The sequence below is a fragment of the Heteronotia binoei genome, chromosome 1, assembly GCF_032191835.1.
Source record: "Heteronotia binoei isolate CCM8104 ecotype False Entrance Well chromosome 1, APGP_CSIRO_Hbin_v1, whole genome shotgun sequence".
Classification (NCBI taxonomy): Eukaryota; Metazoa; Chordata; class Lepidosauria; order Squamata; family Gekkonidae; genus Heteronotia; species Heteronotia binoei.
This window is the reverse complement of record NC_083223.1, coordinates 248,866,917-248,886,955: the sequence shown is the minus strand read 5'-3', so window position 1 is coordinate 248,886,955 and position 20,039 is coordinate 248,866,917. Positions and strand designations below refer to the sequence as shown.

Genomic DNA, 20,039 nt, shown 5'->3' with positions numbered 1-20,039 from the left:
GCATAAGTTATTGTGTTCTGGGGCCATTTTTCCTGAGCTAAGACAAAAATGTGTGAGCTGGAGGCTAAAAATCTGTGAGCTAGCTCACACTAACTCAGCTTAGAGGGAACACTGGTCCTAAACATATTCTTCTAAATGGCTGGATCACAGAAACCAGCACATTGAGGAAATTAGAAAGTTTCTGTACTTTTAGCTGCAGCCAAGAGTGTAATTGCACTTCACTGGAAAAATCAATCTAGTCCAAAAATGCATCAATAGTACAAAAAACTATGGTCAATGTATATTGTGGCTAAAATAACTAGCACTCTTTCAGATGATGGTTCTCAACGTGCAACAAGGTTTTTTACAGCTACGTGGTTTCCTGTTTTAGAATTCCTAGCAGCACAAGAAATACCTAAAAAAGATGAATTTTGTTTATTGTAACTGAAGACTTTATGTATTTATTTATATTTATTTCTCTCTGTATTTATTTTTTGATGATGAGTTATAGATGCTTACTGTAACTTGTATATTTCAGATATTAAAATAAAGTAAAATGTTAAAAAGTCTGGTGTGATCGGAGAGCCAGTTTGGTGTAGTAGTTAAGTGTGCGGACTCTTACCTGGGAGAACTGGGTTTGATTCCCCACTCCTCCACTTGCACCTGCTGGAATGGTCTTGGGTCAGCCATAGCTCTCGCAGAGGTTGTCCTTGAAAGGGCAGCTGCTGTGAGAGCCTTCTCCAGCCCCACCCACCTCACAGGGTGTCTGTTGTGGGGGAGGAAGGTAAAGGAGATTGTGAGCCACTCTGAGACTCTTCGGAGTGGAGAGCGGGATATAAGTCCAATATCTTCTTCTTCTATTAAATCTTTTAATGAATTCTACACACACACTTGATCTTAGTCAAAAGGCAGAGAAGCGATTTTAATGAATTCTAATTAAGCATCTACACTTTGGATTCTCCCTTGAAGAGTTTTTGTGGAAGAACAGTGACCATGGAAGTATGTCCTGGAAGATTAAGTGGTCCCCCACTGATTTTTGAATGTTGTGAGTTTTAATGGCCAGCCTTGGGTCAATTTATTCTGTGGTGTAGGCACAGTGTAAACAGCAGAAGGGCACTGTTGACACACACATTTTAGTCTTTTAAGCTTCCACTAAACTTCCTTTCTATCCCAGACTATTCTGATCTCATTAGAACTTGGCTGCAAAGTAGGGTTGGTCCCGGCGAGTATTTGGATAGGAGACCATCATGGAATACCAAGGTCTGACGTGGAGGCAGACAATGGTAAAGTACTGAGAGCCATTTTGGTGTAGTGGTTAAGTGCACAGACTCTTATCTGGGAGAACTGAGTTTGAGTCCCCACTCCTCCACTTGCACCTGCTGGAATGGCCTTGGGTCAGCCATAGCTTTCACAGGAGCTGTCCTTGAAAGGGCAGCTGCTATAAAAGCTCTCTCAGCCTCACCTATCTCACAGGGTGTCTGTTGTGGGGGAGGTAAAGGAGGTTGTAACCGCTCTGAGACTGAGATTCACAGTGTAGGGTGGGATATAATATCCAATATCTTCAACTTCTGAATGTGTCTTGCCTTGCAAACCCCACAAAGTTGCCATAAGTCAGCTGTGACTTGATGGCACTTTCCACAACCACCAAACTATTTTTTTTTACCCCTCTGGAATGTGTATTTTAGAGTTATGGTCAAAGATGGCCAAAGTTGAGGTTGTGTGGTCTCTTCTCCATTCCCCCTCCATTGCTGCATTGGACTTGGCCTTTTTGAGGAAGTGGCTGGTGTTAGATCTCTTGAGCCTCTGAGTGTTACATGGGAGGATGGAAACCAACAGATACAGAGGCTGCATCAGCTGGGTTTTTGCCTGCCATGAGTTTTTAAAGATACAGGTGCCAGTAAGACTTAACAGAAGTTTCTGCTGCAAGGAATGCAACTGAGGCTTTTCAGGGCTGTTGGAGCTCACAAAAGGAAATGAGGCAAAGGAATCAAAACACATGATGAATGCAAGTGCTAGTACTGCAAAAAAGAAGGAATCTGCTCCATGCTAAATCCATCCCACAGCATCCTAAAACCTTCTTATGCCTCCTAGCGTTTGGGTAGCCCTATATATAAAAAGAAGCAGCACAGAGCTAGCAATACCACATAGTGGGAAATGCCTGGTTGTCCAATGTGGCTATCCACAGTACTAAAAACAATATTAGTATAGTTGTTGTTACCACATGCTATGAATAACTCAATTTATTTGAGCCAGAATTCAGCCCCTTCAAGAGGCACTATTGCACTTTCATTTTTATTTATTAAGTCCAATTTTAAACCACCCTCCCCAAAAGGACAGGGCTCATGGCAGTGTACAACATAATAAAACAGTTAAAAAAAAACCCTAACAGAACACAGCAAGTAGCCTAAAGATAGCACTAAAAATTCTAATGGTGCCACTGCCTTACAGGGAAGCTTGGGGTGGAAATGCCAAGAAGATGGAACTGTCACTGTCCTCAACCAAACAGCTGGTGGAACATCTCTGCCTTACAGGTCCTGCAGAATTGCAACAAGTCCCACAGGGCACAGATGTTATTCAGCAGAGAGTTCCATCAGGCTGGAGCCAAGACTGAGGCTTCATAGTGCTTCTGGGCTCAAAATCAACTCTTACTGCTGTAGGAGGGGCACTGCATATAGCTCAGAGGTACACATGATGTCGCACAGCTGGAGCCCCTGCAGAGAAAATGTATCGCAGGATTGCACTGGGGCTCTAAACTGGTGGTGTTGGAAACACAGCCTGTGTGGTTGGGATATTGCAATAATGAATTCCTCTCTCTTCCGGCTATGAAACTTAACAGTGAAAATAGGTTCAGGGACTAGGGTTGCCAGGTCCAACTCAGGAAATATCTGGGGACTTTAGGGGTGAAGCCAGGAGACTTTGGGGATGGAGCCAGGAGAAAGGGGAGTTCTGGCCATCACACTTAAAGGGACCGAGCTCCTTTTAAATGCCTTCCCTTCATTGGAAATAATGGAGGATAGGGGCATCTTCTTTTGGGGCTCATAGAATTGGACTCCCTGGTCCAATCTTTTTGAAACTTTTTTTGGGGGGGGTTAGGAGAGGTACCAGATGCTATGCTGAAAATTTGGTGCATCTACCTCAAAAAACAGGGGCCTGGGCCCCAAATACCCACAGATCGATTCTCCATTATGCCCTATGAGGATTGGTCTCCATAGGGTTTAATGGAGTGCCCAGCGGACAATCACACACTAACACACACACACACAAAGCTTTCTGACAACCCTGAAGGAGGGGGAAGGCCTCCAAACCAGGGAATCTCCAGACCCCAACCTATCAGGGACTGAGTGCTGTTTTCAGTTGTGATGTTGTACAGTGGCTACGATAAAATGACTTCATCCTACATAAGCAGACAATCCTACACCCCCAGCCCCTGCAGGCGGCCAGGGGGTCCTGGCAAGCCCCATGATTTCAATATACGACATCCCGCTTTTTATCAGATGTTTTGTTGTTTTATGTAAGCCGCCTAGGGGATCTTTGTGGTTCCAACGCGGAAGAGACATCAAGACGAATACAGTTAATTAAACAAGATGATAAATACTGATGTTGGCGGGTCAGTGAAGCAGGCTATGCGCTTTACCCGCTGGCTCCGAAGCGCCCTCTGGGGAGCCCCGCCACACCTGCCACCCTCGCTTTACTGCTGTGTTGTTGTTTTTCTGAATGGGCCAAGAGGGAAGGGGGCGGGGCGTTCCATTCATCGCTCCCAGCCTTAGCCATGAGCGGCGCTAGGACCGCGCGGGACGTGGCGGGCGACGGCTGGGCCGGGCTTGGACTCCCTGGCCGGGTCGGGCGAGGCGGCTGCTTGCGACGGCGCTTGGCTCGCTGCAGGCCCGGCGGACGAGGAGAAGAACAGAGGAAGATGCCGAGCAAGAAGAAGAAGTACAACGCGCGCTTCCCTCCGGTGAGAGCCGCTTACCCCGCGCACAAGAGGCGTCGCCGTTTACCCCGGGGTGGAGCGCCTGAGGCATTCTGGGGTCGGGAGGCCTGCGGGAGGCTCCAAGAGGCTTCATTGCACACTCCCGGAGGAGCGGCGCCCGCCCCACCCCCGCCAGCAAGTCTTCAAGAAGCAACATCCCCCTCCCGAATGAAGCGCTGCCTTTGGCAAGGGGTTAGAATAGAGCCGGTCCCCTCCCCGACCAGCATCTGCCTTCCGAATAGATGACATCCCCTGACGCCCACGGGCAAGTGATCCGCCTCCCCTCCCCCCCCGCCCCCCCAAGCTCCAGCTCTCTTCTTTGGCTGCCCTATATCTGAAGCCTCCACTCCACCCGCGGCTCCAAGGTGGCTTCAGCTCTCCAAGGGGCACCCTACAGTTAGTCCTCCTCGACTCCATAGAATTAAACCTCAGACGCAACCGCGGGGATCTATCTTGGAGTTGGAGGCTCGTCTCTTCCATGGTTTAGAAGTGACTGCGGGGAGGGGCGGGGGTCGCCTTCTCTATCTGTCCCCTGTATTTGGAGGCAGCGTTATTGGATGACTGTACAGTCCTACGCTGGGGGAGGTGCGTGGCATTAACTGCTGCTAATTTTATAAGCTTCTCTTTCGTTGTCATTTTGCTTGACGAAAAAGCTCCAAACCAAGCTTCTCTTTGTCGGTGAAATGCTCCTGGCACGTGTGGTTGCCCCTTTCTGCATCCTTTGTAAATCTGCCATGTCCTTTGCAGTGGGGTGAGCCGAACTGTACCCAATATGTGGCTGCTTCATAGATTCATATAAAGGCATGGCAGTAGCTGTCCTATTTTCATTTTCCTTTTTAATAATCTGCAGCTTGACTATACTGCATATTAGACTAGTGCTTTCACTGAGCTGACCACCAGCACAGGATCCCAAGACCTCTTTCCTTTGAGACCCGATCTATGTAAACGTAAAGTGAGATTTTTTGATCCTTCAGCATCGCTTTATTTTATTTTTTCCCAAACACAATGATTTGTGTGCCTAACAACTTTCTGTGCACAACTGAGTCAAATGAAATTAAAAGTGTGGTTGCAGTTGTGTCAGAAACACGTCAAATATTAAGACGTTAAATAGGTGGAAGAACAAAACAAGTCACCAAAGGCCTGGGGAAGACATAGTCATCTTCACCTGGTGCCTTGGACCCCCAAGGAACAGGCACCAGCTGGAGGGATGGGGAGCTGGGGTTCTCTTGTTAGGCGATCCCTCCCAGGGGGAGTGCTCTAATCTCTAAATCTTTTGATTGCCTCCCAATCCCTGTCTATAGTAGCCCATCCCCCTTGCAGTGGGTTTGCGCATAGAGCATGGCCTGTGTTGGAGACTGGAGCTGTTGGGGCAGGTTCATTTTGAAGCAGGTGATTATCCTGATCCTTGTCCATGTAGGAGTTCCAAGGCCTTGCTCTCCATAAACTGCTCTTCAGCAGAACAGCTCTGAGAGAGTTATGACTGACCCAGGGTCACTCCAGGAGGTGCATAGGGGAGGAGTGGGGATTGAAACCTGGTTCTCCCAGATAAGAATCCATGCACTTAACCACTACACAAAACAGGAAGCTGCCTGGAAACGAATGGGCAACCGACAGAGTCCCATAATGGAGCTTTGTAGCCTACTCTGGCAGCTCCGCCAGGCTGAGTATTCTTTAAGAAGTGACAATTATGAATTTGTGAGAACAACAAGAGTTTTACTGATTGCGCTGAAATACCAGATGTAGGGCCACTTTCTCTGTAACTGTCAGTAACTGTCGGCTCTCACTTTCAGTTTCCAGTCTCTCGTAAATCCCACCTCCTCCTCCTATTGGCTGTCCCTAAAGATGCATCGGAAATGCATTCAAACATTCTTTTACAGGCTTTTCAATATTAGTGAGATAAGTTGAATGCACATAATCCTATGAAGCTGCCTTTGTACTGATTTGGATTGTTGGTCCCTTAGTTCAGTAATGTCTCCATGGCTGGCAGTAACTGCCCAGGGTCCCAGGCAGAGAAAGCTCTTTCCCAGCGCCAGTTATCAAAACCCTAGTTTAACTAGACATGCTGAGAACTGAAGCTGGGAGCTTTTTGAAAGCAAAAGTGTCTTGCTTTTTCCACTGAGCTGTGGCCCTCTTTCAGCAGTCTTACACCTGAATTCTAGACAGATTGGTGGAAAGTGCCATCAAGTCACAGCTGACTCATGCCAACCCCTTGGGGTTTTCAAGGCAAGAGACAAATAGAGGTGGTTTGCCATTGCCTGCCTCTGCATGGCAGCCCTGGACTTCCTTGGTCGGGTATCCCATCCAAGTACTAACCAGGGTCAACCTTCCTTAGCTTCCAAGATCTGATTGGATAAGGCTAGCCTGGGCCATCTAAGGCAGGAGTAGGAGCAGTTACAGGGGTGTCAAACTCATTTGTTATGAGGGACGGATCTGACATAAATGAGTCCTTGTTGGGCCGGCCTGGGCCATGTCAGGCCAGGCCATGTGTATACCTATTTAAGATTAGGTAGCAGAGATATAAACTTTTTAAAGGACACAGACAAACATGACTAAAGATTTTTTTAAAAAAAATCTTAAAATAAAACATGCTTAAAACATTAGCACTTGTTGGCCTTAAAGGTGCTTTCTTTGTATTTCTCCCATGGGATCCAGGGAACTGGGCAAAGGAAGCGCTGGCTCTTTCCTTCCTTCCCCAGGGGACCAGGATGGGGAGAAGCCTCAGCCAACAGAAGGAAGAAAGGCTTGACTCAGTAGCTCTGCTGTGCAACTGAGTGAGCCTGGCAAAGCAAGTTCTGCTCCCCCCCCCCTTCCTCCCCAAGGGAGGAGCCTCAACCAATGGAGAAAATAGAGGGTTTTCTCTGTAGCTCCTGTGCAATTGAGCAAGCCCTGCAAAGCAAGCTGAGATGCAGAAGGAAGCGAGAGAGAAGGAAGCAGACAAGAGCCAGTTGCTCGGTGGGCTGATAGGAACTCTCCGGGGGCCTGGTTTGGCTCCCGGGCCGCATGTTTAACGCCCCTGAGTTACAGTTTCCAAATGGCAGCCTCATGTAAAGTGCATTGCAGGTGTCTAATCCGGATGTGATAAGAGCATGGGTAATTCTGACCACTTATCAAGGAAGGGGCCTAGCTGGTGAACATTCTGAAACTGGCTTTCAGGTGTGATGTGCCATAGATAAAATGTAAGCTTCTGTGCAAAAGGATAGCTAAAAGAGCACCCGAACTGTGAAGCTGTACTGGGGGTTGGGAAGGTTAGAGCAATCCCTCCCAGAACAGGCTGCCTCAGCAATCGCTTGTCTGGCACATTAAGAGATTGCCTTCTACTGATTCTTTTTTTTTTTTAAACATATGATAAATTTATTAGAAATCCCAAGTTATACAGAACTTTGTTGGGTGTAGTATCAAGTAGATTAATTCCATATATAACAAAATTTTACTATGCATAAAGTACTATGGTATATATAACATTATAGAACATCTTATTTAGCCAATCAATCAATCAACCTATAGATAAAAATAAATAAATAAATAAATAAATAAATAAAATCTTCTAAGGATAAATTAACTGGTAATTGGGCTAGAATTTTGACTCTTAAGCTGAGAATACTGCCTTGCTCCATCCCAAGCCAAACAAAAGGGAATATTTAAATACAAAGAGAAAGAAGGGATAGCATAAGTTACAAAGAATTATAGTGAGAGAAATTGAAGGTAGGTTGTGTTAATAGGTAAAATGTTTTTAGATTCAGTATATTCCAGAAACGGAAGCCATTTTTCTTCAAAAGGTGTGACCTTGGGGTAAATGTTGGACAAGGAAAGTTGTGTTGTGGTTTTCTCCATTATTAAAATGTCCCAGATTTTTGTAAACCAGAGTTCAAGTGATGGTAAGGTGTTGGATTTCCATAGAGATGCTATAGCCGTTTTAGCAGCTGTAAGAAGACTTTCAATCAATTTGCGAGAAAGCTTTGGAATCTTCAAAGTTTGCCAATATTACAAAAAAAAAAAAAAGACTTCAGGAGAGTGGGATGTTGTAACCAGTAATGTGCTTAATGTGTTCAAGAATCTGTCTCCAGAAAGCTTCTATTAGTGGGCATTGCCACCAGTAATGTGCAAATGTACCAACATTCCCACAGCCTTTCCAACATAAATTGGAATATAATGAGGAAATTGAAGCAATTCTTTTGGGGCTTAGGTACCATCAAGTTGAAGTTCTGCAGCTTCATATGATGAGATGATGAATTGGCCAAGGTCAATATTGCTTAGCAGAAGCTCTCCAGGGCCTCAGGTGGAAACCTTTCACATCACTTACTACCTGACCTTTCCCTTTTTAATCTAAAGATGCTGGGGACTTGAACCTGTGACTGCCCTCATGCAAAGCGGATGTTCAATCACTGAGCTACAGGGGACAACTCATGCTTTTTATTGAATGTCATCTGTCATTTTGGAGCACATTCATCCACTTTGGAGACATAGCCTTTTGGGGATTTCACGGTTTATCATCTCCACTGACTAGTAGCACCAGTATAGATCCTTAGAAGATCCTGTTAGCTTTGATCAATTACAAAAATTGTTCATGTGTTCTGACTCTGAGTCCTGACTGTTTGCAAGTTAATGACTTGACCTTTGACTTTTAAGACCCTGGTTCTTTGCACACATACCAGGGAATGGTGGAGTTCACTTAATGTATTGGGAGTTACTCTGGAACATACATATTTCATCTTGAGGTGCATGTTTTTTGTTTGGTAAAAGCTTTTTGAAATTGAAAGTATATAGTTTTTTGCGGTCTGATATCTTCTATCTACATTTCTTTCTCAGCAAGGCTTCTATGAATTTAACACTTCACATCTAGATCAGGCTTTCCATCAATGCAACCAGGAACAAAAGTTACAACAGACCAGTGTGTAAACTTATGGACCTCTTTTCTTAAAACGTTGCCACTTTCAAATCCTCTTGTAAGGATAACATAAACGTGTCTCATTTTTTGTTGAAAACATTGATCAATTTTGTAGTGGAGTCCTTCTGGGCAAATGTCATCTCTACTTGACAACCAGATTGCTTGCCAGTTCATTGTAAGACTTTGCTCAATGCAGCCTCTCTTTGACTCAGTTCCAGTTGGTTTCTGGAAAAGTATGAGTCTTTTCATGGCATAGAACTGAAGCAAGGAACTCCTTCAGCTTCTCTTCACTTGGCTTTACTGTGTTGTATGTTTAAAATAAATTTTCTTGAGTAGTTTGCAAGTTCCCCAACAGGTTACTTCTTCATTTTTCTTCTTGTAGGTTGTAGTTTGGTTTGCCAGCCAAGTCCTCTGTTTTTCCAAGAACATTCCCTGGCCCTTTATAGTTTCCTTAAGTCTACTGTTTAGCCATGCCTTTGGGCTCATTTGTCGCTTTTGTCAATTATGATTTATTTTTGATCTGAGCCTCTGCACATGTTAATCTTGTGCTTTCCTGAATGGTTTTGCCCCTCCCAACAGTACACAGTCTCAGTTTCAACAGATCTCTTTTTTTTTCTTAAAATCCCTTTTTGAAAAATGGGTGTAAAAAAGTAGCCCCGTTTCTATTCATAGGGATGTTGAATGTGATAATAGGTTTGGTTTTGATCTGTCACCCTGCACTGCTTCCATCCACTTCAGCAGTGCAAGAGAACTTCCATGAATACAACATATTGCCATATCTCTGGGTTTGACAGACAATTGGTCCATCTAACCTGGGGTGACCAAATTTGCTTAACATAAGAGCCACATAGAATAAAATCCAGATGTTTGAGAGCTGCAAGAAATGAACATCAGGTGTTTGAGAGCAGGAAGGAAGGCAGATGGAGGGAGGTGGAAAGAAAGCAACTTTAACTTTAAATGCCTTCTCCAAGCTGCCATCTGGCTTAGGTTGGAGAAGTAATTTAAAGAGAGAAATGCCTTCTCCAAGCCAGCCAATGGGGCTTCAAGAGCCACACAATATGTGTGAAAGGGCCACATTTGTCTCCTGAGGCACTGTTTGGCCACTCTTGATTTAACCCAAAATTGTCTACAGTGATTGGCTGTAGATCTCTGAGGCTGTTGGGATCTCCTGTACTGAACGCAGTCATCCTGCTACTGAGCTGTGGCCCACCCTGAAAGGTACAGCTCCCCCTTCCTTTCCGTCAGGGAGAGCTCAACAGGAATTCAGTCTGGCTTGCTGCAGAAGGCACGGGGCTCCCTCACCAGCTGGTTCCATTCATTTGCTGTTCTATTTCAGGCTCCAAAAAGGCTGGCCTTTGCCCAGGGGCTTAAGCACAGCTTCCTGAAGCTTGCATCCCACCCTCTGGCCAGGCCTGCTCTCATTCTGCTCTTCTAGACAGCAGTGCCTGTAGGATGTCCTTGGCAAGCCAGGCCTGCGAGACTGCAGTCAGAGTGGGGGAAATCTTGGGTGCGATTGGTAGCCAAACAGGCTTTCCTAGTGAGGTGTGCCTTTTTTCCTTGGGTGGGGCATGAGATGATTTGGCTGCCATTTCCCAGGTATGTGCCTGGTGTTCAGGTGAAGGTTCTGCCCTTATGAGAAGTGCCGAGGCTGTAACCTTCCAGGAAACCACACCCTTTGATTCCTGGCACTTAAACCAAGCTTCGGTTACTCGGTGGAGAGATAATTGCACTCAGCACACACTCAGAGGAGGCTTTGTTTTTTTACTCCGTTGGGGAGAACAGTTGGGCTTTCAAGACAAGTGAAAACCCTTGCTCAGACTGAGCTCCGGGACTGCTTCTGGATAAGAGTCTACAGATCAATGAAAGGGCTGTGGCTGTGGATCATTCTGCTGACCATCAGCCAGCCCCCAAGTTCTCTTCTTGTTCCATCTTTTCCTCTCCTCGCCCCTGTGGGGATGACCCAGGGCCACATCTTTGCAGCCTCCCTCTGTGTCATCTGTCCTCTCAGTGAAGGCAGGTGACTCTGCCCCACAGACAGGAAAATGAGGCAAAGAGAGCAGGTCGAGGTGGACATGATTCTGCTATGATGGAGGAAGGATTTGATTGCTTGGGATGCTTGAAAGCTGAACTCACATGAATCCTTTCTCCCCTTTTTTGTAAAGGCTCGGATCAAGAAGATCATGCAAACAGATGAGGAGATCGGGAAAGTGGCTGCTGCTGTTCCTGTGATTATCTGTATCCTTTTGCTGTTTCTTCCATGAACCACCTTCCCTTGGGGAGAGTTTCAGGTGGGTAGCTGTGTTACTCTCTTGGGGAAGCATGATGAATGTGTCAAGGTTGCCTGGAGTAGGTTCTTAATGCCTTATGGGTGACCTGTAGTCGTTGGCTCATGACCTGAGTTCGGTCCTTGCAGAAGGTGGGTTCAGGTAATCAGCTCAAGGTTGGCTCAGCCTTCCATCCTTTTGAGGTTGGTAAAATGAGTACCCAGCTTGCTGGGGGTAAAGTGTAGATGACGAGGGAAGGCAATGGCAAAACCCCATAAAAAGTCTGCTGTGAAAACATCGTGATGCGATGTCATCCCAGCGTTGTAAATGACTGGTCCTTGCACAGGGAACCACCTTTACCTTTTTTGTCATCGTAAAGCAGGTCCTTTTAAAAAAATTAGTGTGTTTTTTTAAATGTTCTTGATGTGCTTAGGGATCAGATGACTACCTTCAAACCTAACTATGCTTGGCCCTGTATCATTGGGGTCTGCTTTGCTTTCCAAACACTAGGCCATGGCCAGGTTAATTGGACCACCTCATAGTACATTCAGCTTTTAAGTTGGCATCGCCAGTCAAATAAGTCTGTAAATAGTACACAGATTTAGCTATGTTGGGCCAAACCACTAGCGTGAGCTCACCCTTTCAGTTGCTCCTGGACTCTTGCTCTTTTCTCCTACTATAGACTAAGACGACTGATCTATATTCATGTAGGTACATTTAAGTTATTGTGAACAGATTAACTTCAAAAATTTTAACTTGCTCCAGCTCCAAGCCCAGGTAAGAGAGAGAAGAGAGATCCTATATCAGATGAAACAGAAGAGAAGCAACAGCCACTGACTAAATGAGAGTTACTACTGAGTAGAGCTGCTTTGGGTTCCTCCCAGAGTTTCACTGATTCCAGGACCTAAATGACTGAAAATCCACAAGAAAAAAGTGTTTTAAGTCAGGGTGACTGATGGTTTATATCTATAAATCAGTAGAGCCAGATTTAGCCCCAGGGCCACCAGTCGGCTACTTGTAAATGAGACCGATATTCCAAAATTAATCTCTTCTCTCTTAGACAGTTGTTCAGGTGACCTAAGCCATCTTTTTCTGTGGCTTAGTAACCAAGGAGGAGAGCTGGTGCACGATTCATGTTGGGTGGGGTTTCTTTTTAAATTCATTTATCTGAGTTACGTTTATCCTGCTGAGTTTGCCGACTGCTCAAAATGCCTCATGATTCGTGAAAGCCATTTTTAAAATAAGCTCTAAACATGGAGTTGTAGCCAGTCAACCACAAGAAGAACAAAACTTGCAGAACGAGATTTGCAAAACTTGCAGAATGAAATAACACAAGCCAGTTTGGTGTAGTGGTTAAGAGCAGCAAACTAATCTGGAGAACCGGGTTTGATTTCCCCACTCATCCACATTCAGCTGCTGGAGGGCCTTGGGCCAGTCACATTTCTCTCAGAGTTGTTCTCTCAAGAGTTCTCTTAGCCCCACCTACCTCACAGGGTGTCTGTTGTGGGGAGAGGAAGGGAAGGAGATTGTCAGCTGCCCTTAGACTCCAAGTGAAGGGTGGGGTATAAAACCAACTCTTCTGCTCTAAACAATAAAGTTGCTAGTGTCAAAAAAAGTTACTGCTTGTTAAAACATCAGCATGAATCCATTGTTCAGATGGCAGCCCCATGGGGTCTTTAAGGCAAGAGCACAAACAGAGAAGAAGAAATTGGATTTATACCCCACCCTTCACTACCCAAAGGAGTCTTAGAGCGGCTGACGACCTCATTTCCCTTCCTGTAAAGAAGAGGTCAGCTTAGAGCCAGCTGATAAATTAAAGCAAGTTATTGACCTAAGTTTTGCCAGGAACTGTCCGATTTTTAGTTTGCCAGAGCTGCTGAGTTGTCCTAATTAACAGCTGGGCTGGAGGAGGGAAAGGGAGCCAGTGGGTCAAGTTTTCCCCCCTGTTTCCAAAATAAAGCCAAGCAGGAAAAAGCTTTCTTATCGTGTTTATCTTGTGGGGGCAGGAAATACCCCTGCTCTTGGATTCTGGATTTATTTGGTTTTTAACTGATTTGTTATTGTTTGTAAACCTCCAAAGACACCCCAGTTTTCTTTGCCTGGTTAGCATTGGCATTAGAGTCATTCTTGCCTTCTCTGTATTAATGAAGAGCCTTTCCCCTGATTTGTGAGAGTGAAGCATGCAGCTTTGAACCAGCTACAGCAAGTGACCTACAGTCGGGAATCATTCACCTCCCCACAGTAGACACCCTGTGAGGTAGGTGGGGCTGAGAGAGCTCTCCCAAGAACTGCTCTTTAAAGGAACGGCTCTGTGAGAATTTGTGACTGACTCAAGGTCACATCGGAAGGTGCATGTGGAGAAGTGGGGAATCAAACCCAGTTCTCCCAGATAAGAGTCTGCACACTTAACCACTACACCAAACTGGCTCCCAGACTAAGGTGGTTTGCCATTGACTGCCTCTGTGTAGCCACCCTGGTCTTCCTTGGTGGACTCCTCTCCAAAGTGTAACCTGGACCAGCTCTGCTTGGCTTCCAAGATCTGATGAGTCTGGGCTAGCTCACGATGTCATTACTTCACATTTCCTGTTATTTCAGTCATTGGGGGGGGGGGGCTCTTCCTCTGAGGTGTCCCTTAACTCTTGCCTTCCCCAAGCTCGGGCACTGGAGCTCTTTCTAGAATCCTTGCTGAAGAAAGCTTGCCATGTGACACAGTCCAGAAATGCCAAGACTATGACAACCTCGCACCTGTGAGTATGTGCCTCACAGCCCTGACCTCTGCTAGGGCAACAGTGGGCAAAAGCCTGGAAAGGTGCATCTCCAAGGACTAAGATGGAACTTTATCCTGGAGAGCGCTGCCAAAACAGCAAGTTCAAAATCAGAGGCAGGCTGTGGGGGGCTGGGGGCATATTGTCAACAGGAACTTTTTGCCTGGCACTTAAGCTATGTAAAAATTTATCAGGAGCACTAGCCCACTAGAACTACAGGCAGGCTAGTGCTTCTGAAAAACCGTGTAGCTTCTTAGCACTCCAGTCTGGATGCTGACTTTTCTTGTTCTGAAAGCAGGAAAATCTGGTGTCCACCTCAGAGCTCTGGAAAGACCCAGAAGTGGCTGTGAGACCCAATGTTTTATCGTTCCCATCTCTAATCCTCTCTGGTTTTGAGCAGGACCTGAGAACATGTTGAAATCAAGGGGTGGCATCAAAGTGCGGTGGTAGAGTATGTGCTTTTCACAAGGAGTGCACAGTCTCTGGGTTTTCCAGTTCTGCACTAATCGGTAGTGGGGTCAGGAAAGACCTGTATGACAGCAACTGCTGGTCATTAGTCCAGGCAAGGTAACACTTATAGTCGCAGATATACGGCATCTTCAAACGTTCATAAAGCTTTTTCTGAATCCACGAGGGCTAGTACCATTTATTTTGCTTTAGACTGAAGGGCAAGCTTTCTTACTGTCTCCGGCTGTGGTCTGCTTTTGCAGGAAGCAGTGCATAGAGCTGGAGCAGCAGTTTGACTTTCTGAAGGACCTGGTTGCTTCCGTGCCAGATATGCAAGGAGACGCAGAGGATAACCATGTGGAGGGGGAGAGAGTCTCCAGGAGGTAGGGAAGCCTGGCAGAAACTGGAGGGGAGGGGAGGCACTTTTTTTCTCCTCAGGAATTGGAGCTGTTGCCTCAGACTTGGGATAGGGCCTTTCCACCTAATAGTACACATGCTCAGTTCTCATTTTCTTCAGTTGCTTGCGGGGTTTTTTTCTTGTTCTGTGTTTTGCTCCCTCTAGTGGTCAGTTCAATATTATATAGCCATATGTCCAGCAACTCTGCACATTTAAACGACAGGTTTTATGCTGGATGTTAACCAACGTAATATTGTACCAACGTCTTGAGGGAGCAAAACACATGTGGAACAGAACACAAAACACCCTGAAGCAATAGGAAGACACACAAGCAAGGAACATGAGAATGTGGGGAAACCCTTGTTCATGTGTACTATTACAGGAAGTCTTCCCACCCACTCTGTAACAGAGGTAATTAGGGCCTTGCAGGTGGGGGGCTGAGGAAGTTTTGGCTTTCCCTGAGCCTTAGCCCAGCATTCTAGGTGGGGATAAAAATGACTTTTGAACTCTCTCACAAGATCATGCTCTGAAGGGTCCATTTGGGAGTCAAGTACTAGTTTCATTTCTCATACATATAAGTCATTTTGAGATGCCCCTCTTTTTTTCTTCCAATTTTTTTTTGGGGGGGAGGGAGGGTTGTGTGATTTTGGGGTAGGGGGACTGATTCTTCACAGTCATTATTTTGCCATGACCTTTTCAACCCAATTCTCCGAGAACATATGGAATAGAAATCTGTTATCAGCTTGACTTGTGCTGCATGAGCAGAGCTGTGCTGCAATAGTGGCAACTTTCCCATCTCTCTCTTCCCACCCTGTTTCTCCTGAAGTTGTGCCCCATGGATCAGTGTAACTGCTCTCCCCTTAGAATAGACGGCGGGTTTAAGTGGGGCACTGCAGTGGGAACTGGCAAAAATCGCCACTGCTCCTCTAGCAGAAGCATTTTCCATGAGCAGAACAGAGGTATTGGATCCAAACCTTTGCCTTGTGTCTGAAGGCTGCCCTTCAGGGATGCACAGCCCTCCCAATGAGGCATGCTGGCACTCATGCCAAGTGTGAGAGATCCAGGTTCAAATCTCTGCTCTGCCCCAAAGTTCACTTTGTAACCTTCGGCTGTTCATTCTCTCTCAGCCATATCTACCTCCCAGGTTGAAATGGGGTCAAAGAACGGCACACCTGCTTTGAACTCCTTGGAGGAGAGGTGGGATAAAAATCTACTTGCTAGATCTTCACTGAGTAACTTTTCAGCTAGTTGCTCTCTCCCTCTAACCTACCTCACAGGGTTGTTGTGAGGATAAAATGGGGAAGGGAGTACGATTTGCACTGTTCTAAGCTCACTGGAGAAATAGTAGTGATGAAAATGTGGTGGACAGAAGCATGCCTCAGAGTTGGAACTTCCACCTCTATGTGTGTGTGGGGGGGACTTTAAACTTAACCACCGTTTTGTGCGTCAAATGAAATGCACAGCCATGCCCAGTCTGGGGAGGGAGAACTGCATCTCTCTTGCATCTGCAACCCCTTTCTCCTCTTTGGCACAGGGGTCGGAAACCTGGCAGCGGACGGAAGAATGGTGGCACGGCAGGCAAGGGAAGGGATGCCAAGCAGTCTGGCACAGACTCTGAGCAAGAGGTGGGTGCACTGCGGGGCCAGGATGTGCCCTCCATAACTTGGAGATGGACCACTTGTTGAGGTCAGGAAAGCTTTTCCATGCAGTCTGGCTGGCTTTTGGCAGCCCTGGCTTGTGAGTACATTTTGCTGTATATCCTCGGTGGCTTGGCTCGCTTGTCTATTGCTCTGGCCTCTGTAGTGGCTCACCTGGTTATTTATATAAAATATCCCACTTTTTTCATTGGGAGAGATCTTCAAGTTTATTTTAATCAGCAGTTCAAAGCACGGAGGAACAAAAGCCCGCTTAAATGTTAACAAGGTAACAGCAGCTGACAAGCTGAACCACAGCAGAAAAGCATGGCATCAGCCTAACCTATTTCAGAGGGTTATTGTGAGAATGAAGGAGAAAGGGGGCAGAGGACCATGTTTTCTATTAATTTAAAACAGTTATTAGCTGCCTATCTCCCTTGCAGAACTCAAGGTGGCTTTCAATACCTTGAGCTCCCTGAAAAGAAGGATGGGATCAAAATGTATCAGCTAGAAGAAAGGAGGATAGGCTTAATAGACACTAGGCTCAAAAGGCTCAAGTGGCTACCTTTTTACTGCTCAGAGAAATAACAGGTAGACTTTAACTTGCCAGGGTGTTCCGTGGCTGTGGTGCAACAGCCAGAGTGTTCTTGTATCTTGCTCGATTCAATTGCCCCTTAGAGGGTGGAAGTCCAACTCAGTATTAGGGCAGCTTCATGAGTTCAGTTGATTGTAGTGAGCAGGTGCTTCTGGTCCAAGGCAAGGAATCCAAACCAGAAGTTGCTGCTGCATTGCCTTCGGACTCCTGGTTCTGTCACCCTCCTCTGCTTCTCTGGGGGATGTGTTGCAGCAGAAAGGATGTGGGTGTTGCCAATGGCATGTGCCAGAGGTTCTAATACAGTCAACCAGGCCTTTCTGGATTATTACTTTTTTATATCCCTTTTCCCCAAAGGTCACCTTGGGGCCATGACTGAGCCTTCCACTTGTAGCCTGCAATATACCCTAAGACGAAAACATTGTCAGAATTATGTTTCATTTTTGGGGAAATGTTTTGGGGTTTTTTGCCATGCACATTATCTGTCTTCTACTTCCACACACATCCTTTTATGGAAAATCCTAAACAATACTTGCATGTTGTGTTCATGCTAGACCCCCTGATTGAAGGTGATGAAGGAGCCATCTTAAATTAGTGAGGGGAGGGCACAATTATGACAGTGTCCCCCCCCCCAAGAAAACCCCCTGTGAACTGTAGAGAGTCTGTTCTTACCTCTCCTGGCAGGGCTTCTTTTGTAGCAGGAACTCCTTTGCATATTAGGCCACACACCCCTGTTGTAGCCAATCCTTCTGGAGCTTACAGTACGCCCTGTACTAAGAGACCTTGTAAGCTCTTGGAGGATTGGCTACATCAGGGGTGTGGTCTAATATGTGAAGGAGTTCCTGCTACAAAAAAAGCCCTGCTCCTGAGTATCTAAATGGCAACCTCTTGAAAACTGTCCAGGAGGGACCCACACTTGACGGATGGTCCTCTTGAGCCTCAACTGTGCTTACTTCTTTTCTGCTCTGCTTGAAACAGCCTATCTTCTTCCCGTCCAATGTTGTCACTTTCTTCTTCATTTATTTACATAATAATGATTTTAAATCTTTATAAGCTCACCTTTCTGCAAACCACCATCATTTTACCCTTCTTTCTATGCCCTTTTTCATTTATCAGTCAACATTTTTCATATTTTTATTTGTGGCTCAAGGTGGCTTACAGATCCAGATTTCATTTCAGAGGGCAGCCATGTTGGTCTACAGCAGAATAGCTGGATTTGAGTCCAGGAGCACCTTAAGAGACCCACATGATTTTTGGGGTCTGAGCTTCCCAAAAGACCTGGCAAAGGGAGCTTGACTCAAAAGCCCCTGCCTCCAAAATCTTGCTAGCCTCCAAGGTGCTCTGTCTGGGACTCAGGTCTAGCAAATCCAGATTTTTAAAGCCTATGAACAAGAACAAATTGCCTTGCTCACCCGGCCCCGCCATACCTTCACTCTACACACCACTAAAAGCCCTTGAGAAGAAAAACAGCCTTCTCGGGAAGTCCATTCCAGGCTCTGGTCAGTGCCAAGCAGCTTATCTGAAGGGATGAAACAGCCAGCAGATGGCAGCCTTGAGGACGGAAGTTGACACACAGGGACATATGGGGAGAGACGGTCCTTTGAATAGATCATTAATGTTTTGGACAGGGCGTTGTGTTGTGTTTGTTGCTTTACATTCTGTGCAGGGCATTTGCGGTGTGCTGACTCCATGCCAGGGCAGTGCAGCGTCTTAACTGTCAGGCACAGCCCATGCCCCCCACCCCACCTTCGACTGGGCTTCAATAATCCACTATTTTAACTGCTGGCCTCAGACTGCAAAAATCAGGATGGGCAAGTGCCTGGCAAGCTCCAGCTTGAGGTTGGCCACCTGGGTGGTGCTGGGTACAATAAAGCCATGGCTTTGTAAGACAGAAGTAGGCTGCTAAACACAGTGCCGGATCATACAGCGGCCTCCTTACTTTTCTTCCTGATTCCCACAGGATGATTCAGAAGACAGTGAGAGTAACGAGGAGGAGGAAGTGTCCCAGACCGCTCCCTCTGTGCGACCCGCCACACATCTTTCCACGTAAGAATTAGAATTTCTTATTGCCATTTTGACCTGTTTTGCCTGGCAGGGTATTCAGAACCCTTGAGGCGGGTGGAGGCAGGAGCCCTGTTTCTTTAACCCACAGGCCTGCTCTCCCCTCACAGTTGATTTCCAGAATTATAGGCAAATGGGAGACTGAAGAATTGAGCTTCCCAGAAATCCCAGAGTCCCCCACCCAGACTTGAGCTGACAGAGACCTCATGCCCACAACCCTTGCCAGCAGCCCCAGTGGAACTAGGTGTGTGGGCTCCCAGCAGTGGAGAAGGGCTTGGATTCAGAGCCTGCACTTTTGAGGCCACCCTCTCCCACCAACTTTTCTACCATGGGACGCGCAAGGAACACCAGAGGGGTGGCCTGTAGCTCAGGGGCAGAATCCATGCTTTTCTGCGTGCAGAAGGGTCCCAGGGTTTGAGCAGTCCCTCAAGGGTAGAAAGTAGTTGGACCAGTGAACAAAAGACTTATGTCTGGGTAAAAGCAGCTGATTCAACAGGGCAGTCGAGTGCGCCTGGCATGAGTTGCTCTTGCTTTTATATGGATACAGCCATGTTTGCTTGCCCTCCCAGGGACAAACCCGCCCCCCCGCCAGTTCTGGGCTTGCACTCTAGAGGGCGCACATCTTAACCCTCTTGCTTTTTCTCCAGGGCTCCAGCTCCGTATTTACATTTTACCTCCCCGCCGGTTCCCGCAATACCTCTGCCCGTCTCTGCACCAACAGGCACTATGCCAGTTCCGCCCCCGCCTGTGCCGCCTGCCCCGGCCCCAGAAGACGAGGAGGAGGAGGATTACGACTCCTAGCCCCATGTCTGTTTTCACTGCTGCCACTTTGGAGGGGAGGGAGGGGGGAGGGGGTAAAAGCAGGGGTTTGGATGGGGCTGTTCTTAAATTTATTAAAAAACATAAAAAACGGTGTCAGATGCTATGCGAGGTCTTTTCCCTCCCCTTGCTGGTTCTTCTTCCTGCAAGCAGAAGGGCCGATTTAGCCGTTAGCATCTCCCCACGGTCATCTTGCTCACTCCATTCTGGGTCGTTCCCAGTTCAG

General features: G+C 46.5%; 1 protein-coding gene across 2 annotated transcripts; it reads left to right on the top strand.

Annotated features, from left to right (window-relative positions):
* The first annotated feature begins 3,732 nt into the window (after positions 1–3,732).
* On the top strand, positions 3,733–19,906 carry DRAP1 (DR1 associated protein 1). Of its 2 annotated transcripts, XM_060251543.1 has the most exons (7): positions 3,733–3,934; positions 10,997–11,069; positions 13,752–13,845; positions 14,574–14,693; positions 16,242–16,332; positions 18,894–18,979; positions 19,642–19,906. In XM_060251543.1, exons 1-7 carry the CDS (start codon positions 3,749–3,751, stop codon positions 19,793–19,795), a joined length of 804 nt encoding a protein of 267 aa, XP_060107526.1. In that variant the 5' UTR covers positions 3,733–3,748; the 3' UTR covers positions 19,796–19,906. The 2 variants fall into 2 exon arrangements, with proteins under 2 accessions (XP_060107526.1, XP_060107533.1); XM_060251550.1 differs by lacking the exon at positions 14,574–14,693 and having other exon boundaries at positions 3,759–3,934.
* The last annotated feature ends 133 nt before the right edge of the window (positions 19,907–20,039 follow it).

Coding starts and splice junctions, on each gene's coding strand:
- DRAP1 (XM_060251543.1), top strand. CDS start 3,749: ATGAGCGGCGCTAGGACCGCGCGGGACGTGGCGGGCGACGGCTGGGCC. Junction 3,935..10,996: donor ACAACGCGCGCTTCCCTCCG/GTGAGAGCCGCT, acceptor TTTTTTGTAAAG/GCTCGGATCAAGAAGATCAT. Junction 13,846..14,573: donor ACTATGACAACCTCGCACCT/GTGAGTATGTGC, acceptor CTGCTTTTGCAG/GAAGCAGTGCATAGAGCTGG.